A 13,103-nucleotide genomic window follows, 5' to 3' on the forward strand; every position below is an offset into this window, starting at 1 on the left:
TGAAATTTCCGGAGTCCTCCACTACGGCGTGCCTCATGATCAGAAAGGGGTTTTGGCACGTAAAACGCCATAGTTTTTTTTTTTTTACTCTGCTCAAGGTTTCCTCGATCGCTTTTGTTTCGTGCTTTCGCTTTTACCATGTGACGTGGGGTGGTCACACGCACTGCTGACGCTCTCGTTATTTTTCTCTTTTTTTTATTTGCTGGTGTTTACGTGCCAATACCACGATTTGATTGCGAGGCACGCCGTAGTGAGTAACTACGGAAAAAAAAAGAAAAATTCTCAGTCGCTTTAGCATGCGCTAAAGAGGATGAAGGCGAAAAGCCTGCGCGCTCACGAGTAATTCATAAAATTCCTTTGACATTCTCATTCGAATGTGTCGTTACTTCCGATTACTGTTTTCTCTTTTCTTGTTTTTCTCCTTACTCGTTCTCTCTTTCGGTCACCTAGACGTCGACACTGGTTCTGCGTAGTTAATGGCACGTTAGAACTGTCGTGGCAAATCTATGAAGACCATTGACACACAAGCTCAGGTTCACTGAATGAATTTTTTTTTTTTTACATTTTAATCGACGAGGCTAGCTACATGGACTTGTATATATGGTGCCTTCTACTCTATTTTCGCGCAGGCAGAATGAGAGGAATACGGAAAGGAAAATTAGGTAAACACACAGCGCTAAATTTCAACAACCGATTTATTTCCAGTTCACGCAGGCATACTTATATTCCTCGAAACGTCATAAAACACGCGCATATTGCTCGGCAAATATGAACAAAATCGGGAAAACTACACGCAGACACTTTTGTGGCCACATTGGTCATTTAGAAGGGTGTCCGTTCAACGCGAACAGAGATAATCGAGCTCTCTTTCTCATAAAAAAATTGGTGACTTATGCATGCGCTTGGATTTTGACGTCACAACGTCGGACGGTCATTGGATTTTTTTCGACCCATGAGCTATTTAAGGCTATCGGCTTAATAATTTTGACCACCTGGGGCTCTTTAGCGGACACCCAATGAACGGTAGATGGGCGTTTCTTGCGTCTCACCCCTCCCTCCTCCGACCCCCCTTCTTCGAGTTGAAAACACACATGGATGTAATTCTGTATACCAGCTCAGTTCCGAGAACGCGGCGACCACGTCGAAGTGTGCAGATAATTTACTTCTCAGCATAACGCTCAAAGACATTACGTCAGGGGTGACAGCAAAACAATACAGAAGCATACGCTTCGCACGGCAATATGACGCTGGTCTGGGTAGACTTGGCCCTGCGGTTCTATACTTCGGCGTCCGCATGTAATTTATTTGCTTACACGCTCCAATAACTTCGTCTCAGAATCTGTAACGGAGCCTACATACGCCACCACTATATGACACGTTTACATTGCCACGTTGCTCTAGATTGACAACGCGTAATAACCGATAAGTGTCGCATGCTTATCACACAATAAACATGCTTATCACGAGCATAATCAAGCATGCAGAATTTGCGGTCAAGCGATACTTCTGCTGCTCCGAAATCAAGTAGCCTTTTTTCTTTATTCTTTATTCAGGCATATCCCCGCTTAGCCCGAAAGCGCTACAGCAGGGGGTTACAAGCATTAAAAGAACACATCTTGATTCACACTGCACACCTGTCCACATGACAGTCGATTCCACTGAGCGATAGTTCTTACAAAAAAAGAATTGGCATACAGGCCCGTCCTATAGCCCGGTATTCTCTAATTTTGCACTGGTGGTCAGTGCGTGCTGATATATAATTTGGTGGTTTTATGTACATTTCTCTATCGATTCCAGTCTTGCACGTTATTCCCTCGCAAGCGCGCTGACTTGAGCCGGTTTCCTCTGGTTTGCAGTTGCCCAAGTTGCGTGCAGTGTGATCAAGCTCACGGCTACGACCTCCCGCCCATGGGCAGTCGGTCCTCACGTCAGAGCGTCAACCTTGCACCACCGAGTGTGGTGTTTGCTGAACAGATCTGCAATCAGAGCTGGCATCATGCTTAAAGAAAGTCGTTGATGTCGCGAAAGCATTCTGTAACCAAGCAATCGAAGCTGTGTTCATTTTCTCTTCACCGACGTGCGACTATTTCTTTCTTTCTTTTTTGCTCTTTCTTTCTTTCTTCAATAGCATTTAGGTCTTTCAGGAATGTAGCCGTATGCTGTTAAATACTGTCTTTCCTGCGTTTGTGTGCAAGTTTTGTCTGTTTCATCTCACCATTGTGAAGTGCGTTTTATGTGGAACATTTCGTAATCGTGCAAACGAATTTTAGATATGTCATTAAGCAGTCTCGATAAATATAGGAGATGCTGGTTAGATATCCCTAACGGGATAATCTGAAAGCACTGCGACAATTTCACGCATTCTTTATGCAATCCTTGTGGAAATGATAGGGAATGGACACGCGGAATTGTTGCTGATTAATAATGGCGCCGGTAACACATTATATGCGCATAAAAAAATTTGAGAATTCTCGCGGAAACATTTCCGTGAGCTTGTACTCGGAAAGTCCTGCGGTCACCAAGGCAGCTTTCGCCTGCGCCTGGCCCTAAAGAATCGGTAGATTTACCGATGAAATCTGTCAAGCACCATTTTTGTTAAATGAAGGAAAACCGCAAGGATACATGAATTTAATCCATACTGTTTCTGTGCTTTGTCTACATAAGTTTGTACTGGAACATGCCTTGGCTATGTTTTGACAGTCTTGCCGGAAAGAAATGAAGTTTTGTGGAAGTTCGGGGTACTTCGCAGTTCAAGTCGGTTTGCTGTGTTGCAGCCGACCACCTCTGAAAACGAGCACAAATCAAACAAACTCAATCTTATCGTCTGTGTTGTTTGTTGTTGCGTATACCTTCATTTAATGTTTTCAAGCGCGTTTCATGTGCTCGTACGCTGTAATGTAGTTACAGACGTGTATGTATGACCGTCTTGCTCTCTAACTTACTGCTCCATGACCGTGACACTTGTTGATCGCCACATTCGCATGTAGGCATTGTTGAAAGGACTTGCATTTCTCTACACGCTGTTAAGGTGTCTGCACTTCCCCTAATGTCATTCGACTTCTCCCAAGTCTGTGTTGGCGCCATAGAGACGACACTCTCTCCACAGTACCGTTATCGTAGTCGTTACACTGCAATAAGAACCCTGTTAAAGCGAAGAAACGTGTGTGTTGGAACATCCGTACCTAGTAATCACATATGATCACATATGTTTATATATATAAAAAAAAAAACCTATGAACACACATAATGATATGGGACTACTTAATATTGATGTTATAGGCCATATCTCGAATCTTTTTTAATGGGTGCAGACGTCGTATTTTCGTTTCTCTTGTTGTAAAGATAATGACATATCACAATGCATCCATAACCATGGTTCTGTTGCTGCCTGCGGCGTATATTTGCATTTACTAACCTCAAAGGGGGGGGGGGGGGGGGGTTGATTAAGTCAGGTAAGCAATGACGCAGCTAGCACGAGTCTGATTAACAAGATCCCCAAGCAGATGAACCTTCGCTTGATATAGTATATTCTTGATCAGCGACCAGTGACTTGCCGTTACCTAAGCCTGCAGTGTTATGTACAAACACGTTGAACGATGTATTACTGCCACTTGAAATGCTATTAAAACACCCTATAGCCAGTTGAAAGAAAACGTGAGCGATTGTCGTACTGCGTTTAGATGGCTGTCTCGTTATTGGTGTACGGCCGCGGTACTGTTTCCCCTACAAAACGAGCGCATTGTCTCTTTGGGGGCGTTTTCGCACACCGTGTATAAACAAAATGTCAGTCAAAAAGTTTTGGATGAACAAATTAGACATTAGGAATGTTGAGTACAGTTTATAAGCTGTCAACTAATTTGTGGCTTCAGCTAAACGTCGCCTTCGTCAAAGCTTCTGGCCGGGAAGAAAAAGAGTTACTACCTTCACCTTTACATGAAAAGCCACTATAAACATCAAGTAAGAAGGGCGTTCAAGATAACCAAAGGCAAAATGGCCGTGCGCATTACGCTTTTTTTTCTCTCGGTGCAGTTTTCGCGTATTCACTGTATGCATGTGTGCCTAACTTTTATAGTGCTCGGTAACTTGCACTTCACGCCACGGGTGCCGTGACAAACCTTGACATATCGCAATCTCGCAACATTTTGTTCGCTATAAAACATTCGTTACTAAAGTACTAAAGCTTGTACGGTCGAAAGCACACAGGCGGAGCGAGGACTCAAAACGCAGTTTTCGCATACTGCGTGCGTCAAATGCACGTAAAACTGGATTTGTAAGACACTAACGCAAATCTTTCAACATTCTGCCTCTGCCTTACGTAACTTTATTTGCGTGTAAACAAATATTTGTTTCGCTACAACTGATGCCGTGCTAAGCCGTGTATTCACAGTTGGTTTTTTAGTATATAGTAGCAGTTCGCTTAGTGGAACAGTGTGTTGTATACAACCCGACTCCGTTTCTCCCCATACTGCCTTCGCTCCGTTCTATCTTTAACTCGATGGCTAGGGCATTGGTAACTATATGTCCGCTATTATCAGTCTATCAAAGATTCATTCAATCAGTCAATCAACCCAACCTTATGTTGTATGTCGCATACACTGGAAACATCTTCACGCACGTGCTAACATCTGCCGCTAACAGGTTGACTTGTCGCAGGGGGCGTAAGCGTAGTGTGTTCCATTCTTAAATGGAACACTCTAATGGCACTATTCGGGAGTTCGCACGTGTTGTACAACCTGTTCGCGTAAACAGTGAACCACTCTGTTTGGTGCTGTTCTGCCAATTTGGCCCTGGCGCCAATAAAATCCACAAATCGTCGTCAACCGCTCTGTACATGACAGCGCGGGAACGGTTTGTATCCGCGAAGTTCGCACAAACAGGAATATATGCGAGTAAAACACGGCATCTTAAAAGTGTAGCAACAAGAACAGCAACAACAACGGCGACAAATGCAGCATTAGAAATTTCGACATAATTTCCCAGTCCACACCACATGCCCCCCTATTCCCTGTGCACTATTTATTCAAGGCGGCGTGATAACGAAGCAGTTGCTTTCAAACGAGCTTACCTTTACATGTTCTTGGACGCCGGCTGATCTTCAACGATCACCACAGTGGCTTCTTTCGCCTGGAGCTGCGGTGCCTCGCCATGGATAAGAACGTGTTCTATGGCTTTCTTTCCGTACACGTACATTTGCGGTGAGCCTCTACAGGACGTTCAGCCTTCTGCCTGCGACATTCAATCCTTAGAACCTCGCTTCAGGCACGCAGTGACTCTATAGCGTTAGGTAGGGGGTGTATTTCCAGAAGGGGTGTTCTAATTTTGTAAGTATCGCATGTTCGAATGTATAGGAGAGGCAGCACGAAGAAAATTCCTTTAATACGTGCAATGCTATGTGGAAGGGCTCCTGTCGAGCAATATAAAAGGGAACACCCGAATTGTTTTCAAGAGGACATAGCGACGATATTCGTGCGCCCCGCATTTATTGATTTATTCATAAACACCGTTAAAGGCCCTGGCATTACATGGAGAGGGGGGGGGGGGGGGACTAGATCACGTGCTATATCTTTGACTGCACACATATATTAGAAAATAATTATTACAAGATTTCGCGGGAACAATTTGTAATATAAACGAAAACTTACTTTTGTTAGGCTTCTAGATATATTTGCGCGCTTGAAAGGAAGACGAATGGTTATTGTACGAGAGGAAAGACTTACTGATAGAAAAAATAGAAAAAAAACTGGAAAAGAAGGAGGAGCACTGGCGAATAAAAACGCACTGATCATATATTCAGACGTGGAAAATTTGTAAAATAAAGGATTTTTCAATGAGACTAAATTTTCGACGGGAAAGTTTCTTGTTACCTTCTTGATATATAGTATGTGAATACTATATATCATGCTGTATTATAGTTCCAACATCACGAGTAGTCTAAAAAAATGGGCTCCAATCCACGCAGTGAATATGGCTGGCCAGCGAAGCTGTGGTTTCACCTGATCCGATAGACCAATATGGCGTTTCCTTGAACTGGGTCCTCCTGAGCCTGAGCACGACGCCATTGTGCATATTTTCACGTTGCTGTTCCTTTCGTCGCTCATAGTATTCGCGCTGCTTTCGGGCGCCCTAAATGCGCATGAGTATCTTTGGGCAGGAACCGCTGCGTCATGCCTAGCATGAGCACGCCGCCGTTTTGCATATTGACGTTGCTGCTCCCATCGCCACTCATCATGCTCACGCTGCTCTTCTGGAGTCCTAACCATGCGTGGCCTCTGTCATAGCGCTATCACAACGCAAATGAAATCAGTCGCTAGGCGGGTTCTTCTTTTACATATAAAAGTGTAGTGACGTCACTTCCTGCTTCGTATGCCACAGTTGTCGCTTCTCGGCAACTGCAGCTCACGCAACTGTAATGTTTACCGGCAAACGCTTCGCGCGAAGGCGAGCTTTCTGGTTCTTTTTCTTTATTTCCTTCGCACGACCGACGCCGCGGATGTGCGGAGGCGAACGCCATCTGGTGGTGCTGCAAGGAACACACATGGCGTGCGCCTTCCGCTGTGATTGAGTTTTTGGTTACGGAGACGAAGAAATCCCGGCATCCTAGTCATATACAGCTTCGCTGTAGTATGAACTCGGTGCCCTTTCTCACGTTACTCACTAGTGTGTACGTTCCTTGGGCACTTTATGCATGAGAAAAAATAAATTGAAAGGTCACAATAGTTCGGGATGGTCTTACAAAGGGCTCTAGAAACTACAACTTGACCGGATGCATGAGCATTTTTTTTCTTTTTCTTTTTTTTGCTGAAAGCCACGCTATGATAAGTGTAGATAAGGGGAAGCTTTACCTCAGTGCCATCTCCGTTATCCAAGTTCAAACTTATACGAAAGAAACGCTGTAGTGATGTTATGAGACAACCGCTCAAATGATTTGAGTTAAAGTTGTTGCATTTAAAAGTGGAAGCTGAATTGCACCAAATACAAAAAAACTGAATTTTCATTTATTGCTTTAATTTCTTTTTCACAGTAATTTCCGGAAATCGGGAAGCTTATATAAAAAAATTGAAGCACGAATTTCACGAATTAGCAACTCTGCACCAAAACCCGGTATCGTATTTCCGTTAAGTGCATCTGTTCGAGCGTGTCAAGCGGGAAAGCGTGATGTATGAGCGGGCAGCTTCTGTGAATTTGTCAGAACATTTACGAGAGTTTCGCAATAGTCCTACTCACAAACTAGTGGTATATTTGAGAGCGATGTATAATACAGCAATTTCGTCCGCATTAGATGTCGCAGTGTATGTATAGTTTACAGGATTATGTTGTTTTTATTGCTGACCTACGGTGCTGTAAATCTCACCGTCTCCTTAAATCTCTTTTCTTAAATTGCGCAACGTTCAATCACTTTCGTTAAAAAAAATTGACGGTCTAAATAAAATGCATGATTGCTACAGTCGGTAGATTGTTACTTAAGAAAAAAAAACGGCCGTGGCTTAGCTTGGTTAAGCCTGGTGATTGCGAAGCAATAGTGTGTTATTCTCGGATCAGCTGGTAGTATGGCTGGTGGTAGTCTTGGGTCATGCTAGTGTTACGGCTTACAGTGAATCATCTAAGAGGAATTCATCCGTCGAGAGAAGTCATCCCTGGTGAGAGGAGCGGGAGTTAGGCCGCCGTTGGGGGCTACTGCCTCGCCTCGCGACGGCGTGAGATGGGGCCCCGTTTTTACACAGCTGGTGTGACGTCACACCGACCGTAGTGCCCCTGGTGAGAGGAGCGGGAGTTAGGCCGCCGTTGGTGGCTACCGCCTCGCCTCGCGACGGCGTGAGATGGGGCCCCGTTTTTACACAGCTGGTGTGACGTCACTCTAGGTCACGTGGTGTGACGTCACGCAGCGAGGTCACGCTAAAGGTCAATGGTGCCTACCACCGCCTCGCCACGGAACGGGCTGAAGTGCGACCTAAAGTAGTATTGCTTCGCAATAAAAAATGCGGCATACTTAATCAAATTCGGTGCGGTTGATCCCCAGCGAAACAATTTTTCCGTATTCACGTATTCTGATATGAGCTCCTGATGTACGACTTCCTTTTATCCCCAAGTAGGCATACGTGACCACAGTAAAATATTCGAACAAATCCAACACCAAGTTGGGAACCGGAAAATTCGATTCGAAATAGAAGTTTTCAAGTAATATTCGCACTTTCGAACACACGCGGTAGCCACTGAAGAAAGAACGATAAAGAACGACAGGAAGAACGACGCTACGAACGAAAGAAACCAATCAGCCCACCGACCGACTAACGAACGCCGTCGGCTGAAAGTGTCGAAACTGGAGTCTTGCGTAGGACCAGCTTAGGGTGCAACAGGAGCTAGCTCTCGCTAATGATGTGACGTCATTCTCCTTTGCACCATTAGCGCTTCTGAAAAGGGTAAAAAACAAAGAAAGAAAGAAACGGCGTACTGCTGCAGCACCAAGGGCTATAAAAGAATTTTTATATAGAGCAATTACGGTGGTGGTGGCACGTAACACGATGCCGCCCTTTCCCCACCTTTGTGCATACTCCCACGCTTTCTCAGACATTTTGCGACAGGCCGTACAGCTGAAACGTGAGCAGAGCGCCGTCAGTAGCGGGGACAGCTGCCAACGCTGAGTAACATTAGCGCCCGATTAGTTCCCTGCGAGGGTGACAGATTCGCCGCGCCAAAGCAAAAAACGCCACGCACACGCGGTGAATCCAGGACCAACAGCTCCTCCGAGGGAACGGTAAATAAATAGCACAAATGCGGCGGCAACCGGCGCCGGCAGCGCGCCTATTTGCAAACACCGACCGCGCGGCGCGGCGGCCGACGTGCGTCATAGGCAACGTCACACTGACGTAGCGGATCCGTAGTCCCGCGAGCTGACTATGGCCGCCGGCAGCGGCTGCAAATAGACCGGCGGTTTCGTACTCCGTGGTCACGTGTGCGGCTGCGTCGCCGCCTGCCGCTGCATACGAAAGACACGAAAGCGCCAAGTTCTCGCGTGCGCCTTGGTTTCTTGGTTTCTTTCCTGGTCCTGGGAGAGGAAATGTTGCCACTTCCCGAAGTCGTCGTGCGTTGCTGTGTCTCCGAGTGTCCATGATTGGAGAGTGAAACAGCCGAAACAGCGACGATGTCGGCAGTGCGTTGACCGCCTCGCCGATGTTCGCGGCGGAGGGGTTCGCGGCGTCGTAGCTCAGGAAGCGACGGTGAGTGAGTGATTCGACCGCCTTCGGCGGCGTGTTTCCCCGCCTCCAACCTTGGTCAACAGCTGTGTTTCCCCGGCGCTCAATTGTGGGTCTGTGTGGTGGGAGAAGGAGGGCGCATTCGAGATCGAGCGACGGGCAAATCTCGCTCTCGTGGCTAGCGATGAAAGGGCAGCGACCTCCCTTCCGATGATGCTTCCATCGGAATTCTGATGAGACTACGACTGTCAGCTGAACGTGCCTTCGCAGGGTAAGGTCTTGTGTTGTAATCACGTCGCAAGACGTGTACGCTAAGTCAGCCTAACCTGCGCTTGGCCAGTTAGCTCCCCTTCTAATCTTGTCTCGAATGCGCGGCCTTCGATATCCTTGTAGCACTTGTAGCTCGAACTCGGAAAGGAAAAAAATAATAATAATGAATGGGCTGCTCGCTGTTCTGTGGGCGAGGGAGCGTTGTTGTCGACGCTGACCAGAGGGCGCCACTGCGGGCACCGCTGCTTTCGGAGCAGACGACGCGGCGAGTAGTGGTAGCAGACGAGCAGTCAGTTATTCGGAGAAGCCAGTAGCCGTTTCAGCTCCGGCTTGCGCGTTCCTTTTTTGATACACACAGGGGTTCCGTGGACAGGTCAAGCACCATGCCGGCCGGCAAGAGCATCATGAAGAGGGTCTTCACGTATGCACTCATCCTCGGTATGTTAATCTCTTTTGTCGTTTTTTCCGCTAGGCTAGCTCAGAAACAATGATGTGCGTCATCAGAGCAGGCGTTGTTGCGCTGGCTAACGAACCTGTTTTCCTGTTCGTTCTTCCTACTTTACTCCTAATCCGACTCATTGCAAATAAATAGAAAGTTCGCGGAGATATCACAATGTGTTCTTACCGCTCTGTCCTGGTGTAAATGAACTGCTTGGGAAAAAGAACCCTTAATTATCGTTTATTGCACGAACTCACATAGCGTGATTTTTCTACACTTGCTGTCAGTGTACGAAGTTGTTTCAAAGCGAAGGGAAGCGATAAGCCACATATAGTTCATTATGAACTATACACAGCCAAACGCAATCTATTAAAGAGAAGAACAAAAAAGTTTTGAAGCGAGAAAAAAAAACATACTTGCAATTAGCCGGTTTCATATATTAGGCAACATCCATACGTAGGCTCAAATCTTGAGTGATCACTAACAGATCTCACGCAACAAGAACTTTGTGTAACCAGTCGCCAGATCGCTGCGGCATATTGTGATGCAAACCTGAATCAATTACGCCGCCGGTATGTGTTCGGCCGCACACGGCAACTGTATGGGAGCGGCGGCGATCCGTCCGCACTATGTATTGCTCTCTTATCGAGCTTATCGAGGACGGGTTCTTGCTATCTCACGCTTGTGCGCGATCATAGTGTAAGATAACAGTATTTAGGTGATAACAGCGCGCACTGGTGCCTCAAGTACATTCGTCTAACATTTTACATTTAAGATGTGCTGACTGTCGGCATTCCTTCGACCGCATTGTGACCGCTTCGGGCAATTTGAAACACGACAGAGAGGAATCTTTGCCACGATGCTGCGCAGGGAAAACGGGTTATAACGAAAACGCGTACGTGTACACTGAGACCGCGAACTAATTATGTCGGCAGCTGCAACTGCGATGTATATGCGTCCGCTGAAGCTCCCTTGATGCTCCCTTCTTTCTTTCTTCCTTTCTTTCTTTCTTTCTTTCTTTTTCGACTGCAAATTATTCAGTGACATTTTCTCTCTCTCCTGACCCTTGCAGAGCTGTTTTTGCACTGTGTGACGATAATTTAACGAGGTTGTGCTGAAATAACCTGACTGCTGACGGTGTAAGTCACGTGCTTGTTCAGTGCCAACGTGGATCTGCGCAAAGGGGATCCAGGTGCTCGTAGTTTGATGTAAAAAGGAAACCAAGGACGTCGCCGAAAAAAAACTCTTCTGGAGCGATGATAATTGCTGAACACCTGAAACACCCCATCACGAGAAGCGATCTCTATTGTCAATTCCTTGCTTTACACTGGTGCTGCGCTCAATCGAACATCTGTTTCCCCTCCTGAGGCACACTAAAGAGCTGCATATATGAAGTTATGCTGTATTGCTAAATTACACTTGTGTAATACTACCACTCCTACCAGTGGCGTAGCCAGAAATATTTTTCCGAGGAGGGGGAGGCGGGGTGGGGCGTGGGAGAGGTGGCATGTGCCCTGTGTTTGTAAATCCCCACCGTCCTTTTTGTTTCCGTCCTTTGAATCCAAGTTATCGTATCTGTTTATCTCGCTTCCTGTTTGATGACCCCGATTTGTCTATTCACACTCTCAATTGCCCTGTGCCTCGTTGCCGCATTTCCTGACCTTTTTCTCCCTTCCGTGTTCACGTTTTTTGAGGCAGATATTTGTGCGCACTGAGCCTCCCGTTTTTTCTCCTCAAAACTAATTTTGCTCTGCACTTCTCTGACTTCAAAAGGCGCCCAACCCACGTCACCCTGCGTTGCCTCACTCGTTGTTTTACCCGTGTCCTCCCAGTGCTAATCGTCCCACCGACGTTTGGGTAATTTCCAAACACAACACCACTTCCGATTTTAAGCACAGACTGGCGTTTGCGAACGTTAGTGCTATTATTACTCCTTCTTTTCAATTTCATCGTACCGCCTCATTTTTTTTCCTCATGAAATTACAAAAGAAGAGGCAGGGCTAGGCTAACTGATTGTCGGCGTTCATTTTGTACATATTAACTGATAAGAGAAGAAAAAGCCGAGGCTAGTGCAGTTACGAAATGAAGTTTATTTTAGACACGCAAAAAAAAAAAAAATACACGGACGTTAGTGTAGTGCGCAAAAGCTAGCCGAACGGACTACGTTCTATGCCACATTCATTACAGTATGTGGAGCGCCCACGGAACGATTTCGATTTATTCTTTGTCTTGTTCATTCCACTTGTCAGATTGCGCAGCTCCGACCGTCATCCTTTCCACCTTATCTTGCCGTCATCCTTGTTAAAAATTTTCAATGTCTAATTAGTGTACAACGATTGTGAATTTGCTTCACTGTGTGCACTGTCTTCTGATATCCCACAGGTTCGCACACGTTTCGGGGTAACATCCGATAAGCGGATGCCATTAATCAACGCCGCGCTTCGTTGCCCTTGTTGTAGCGCCGAGTCACACGCAGACGCAGTGTGTGCATGTCGGAGCTTATCGAGTTAAACGCGATGTGGAAATCCACTCGAACTCTTCGTCACTGTCACTGATAATCGATAGGAGAGTTCGCCGCAGATAAAAAAAAATGGGCGGGGGCGGAGGGACGGGAAGGGGGAACTTGCCCCTTTTAATCGAGAAAGGCGAAATCGCGCTCCTCGTCGGCAATATCTCTCTGACGTCACGGCTGGCCCTGTTTCGTCCTATCATCGAGCGTCGTTATCGATAAGAACGCACATCTGTTCTCTCTCTCTCTCTTCATTGTTGTGCCAAAATGGCGGCCGCATACTGTCGTTTGTGGTCGCGACTGCGCTTGCGCGAGTGGTTCCTTAAAGGGACACTAAAGAGAGAATCCGTTTGAGGAGCTGTAATAGTAAATTACGCTTCAGAAATTAACAAGAAAAAACAAGAAGCCACTGTTACCGTGAAAATCGGGCTTGATTAGCCAGAAGAGACGCAAAAAACAAAGGTGCGGGGGGGGGGGGGGGGGCGCCGCCACCGTGAACTTCCCGCGACAGCTCGTTGTGACGTCACAGACTTTGACGGCGCTTCCTATACTACCTCGTTAATTTTTTTATCAGTAAAACTGGATTGCATTTACTTGTGGAGGAGCCAAAAAAGGAACTCGGAATACTTTCATAACTTTTTTACGGTGCCACAGCGGCATAAATACGAAAAGAATGATTCGGCATCCGTCACGT

At 46.3% G+C, this 13,103-nt stretch overlaps 2 protein-coding genes across 3 annotated transcripts in view; both read left to right on the top strand.

Annotated features, from left to right (window-relative positions):
- Positions 1–3,658, top strand: part of LOC126539258 (lactadherin-like) — a 65,780-nt gene extending 62,122 nt beyond the window's left edge. The window contains exon 13 of the mRNA XM_050186036.3: positions 1,857–3,658. The gene's annotated coding sequence lies outside the window, so the exon portion shown is untranslated. The remainder of the gene's footprint in view (positions 1–1,856) is intronic.
- Positions 3,659–8,420: 4,762 nt separating this feature from the next.
- LOC126539266 (phospholipid phosphatase homolog 1.2 homolog) overlaps positions 8,421–13,103 on the top strand; it is a 50,307-nt gene continuing 45,624 nt past the window's right edge. The window contains exons 1-2 of one of the 2 annotated variants that reach the window (XM_050186050.3): positions 8,421–9,215; positions 9,820–9,899. In XM_050186050.3, the coding sequence (XP_050042007.1) occupies positions 9,845–9,899 (55 nt within the window). In that variant the 5' untranslated portion in view covers positions 8,421–9,215; positions 9,820–9,844. The other variant, XM_050186049.3, reaches the window with a different exon arrangement.

The sequence above is a fragment of the Dermacentor andersoni genome, chromosome 11 (genome assembly GCF_023375885.2).
Source record: "Dermacentor andersoni chromosome 11, qqDerAnde1_hic_scaffold, whole genome shotgun sequence".
Taxonomy (NCBI): domain Eukaryota; kingdom Metazoa; phylum Arthropoda; class Arachnida; order Ixodida; family Ixodidae; genus Dermacentor; species Dermacentor andersoni.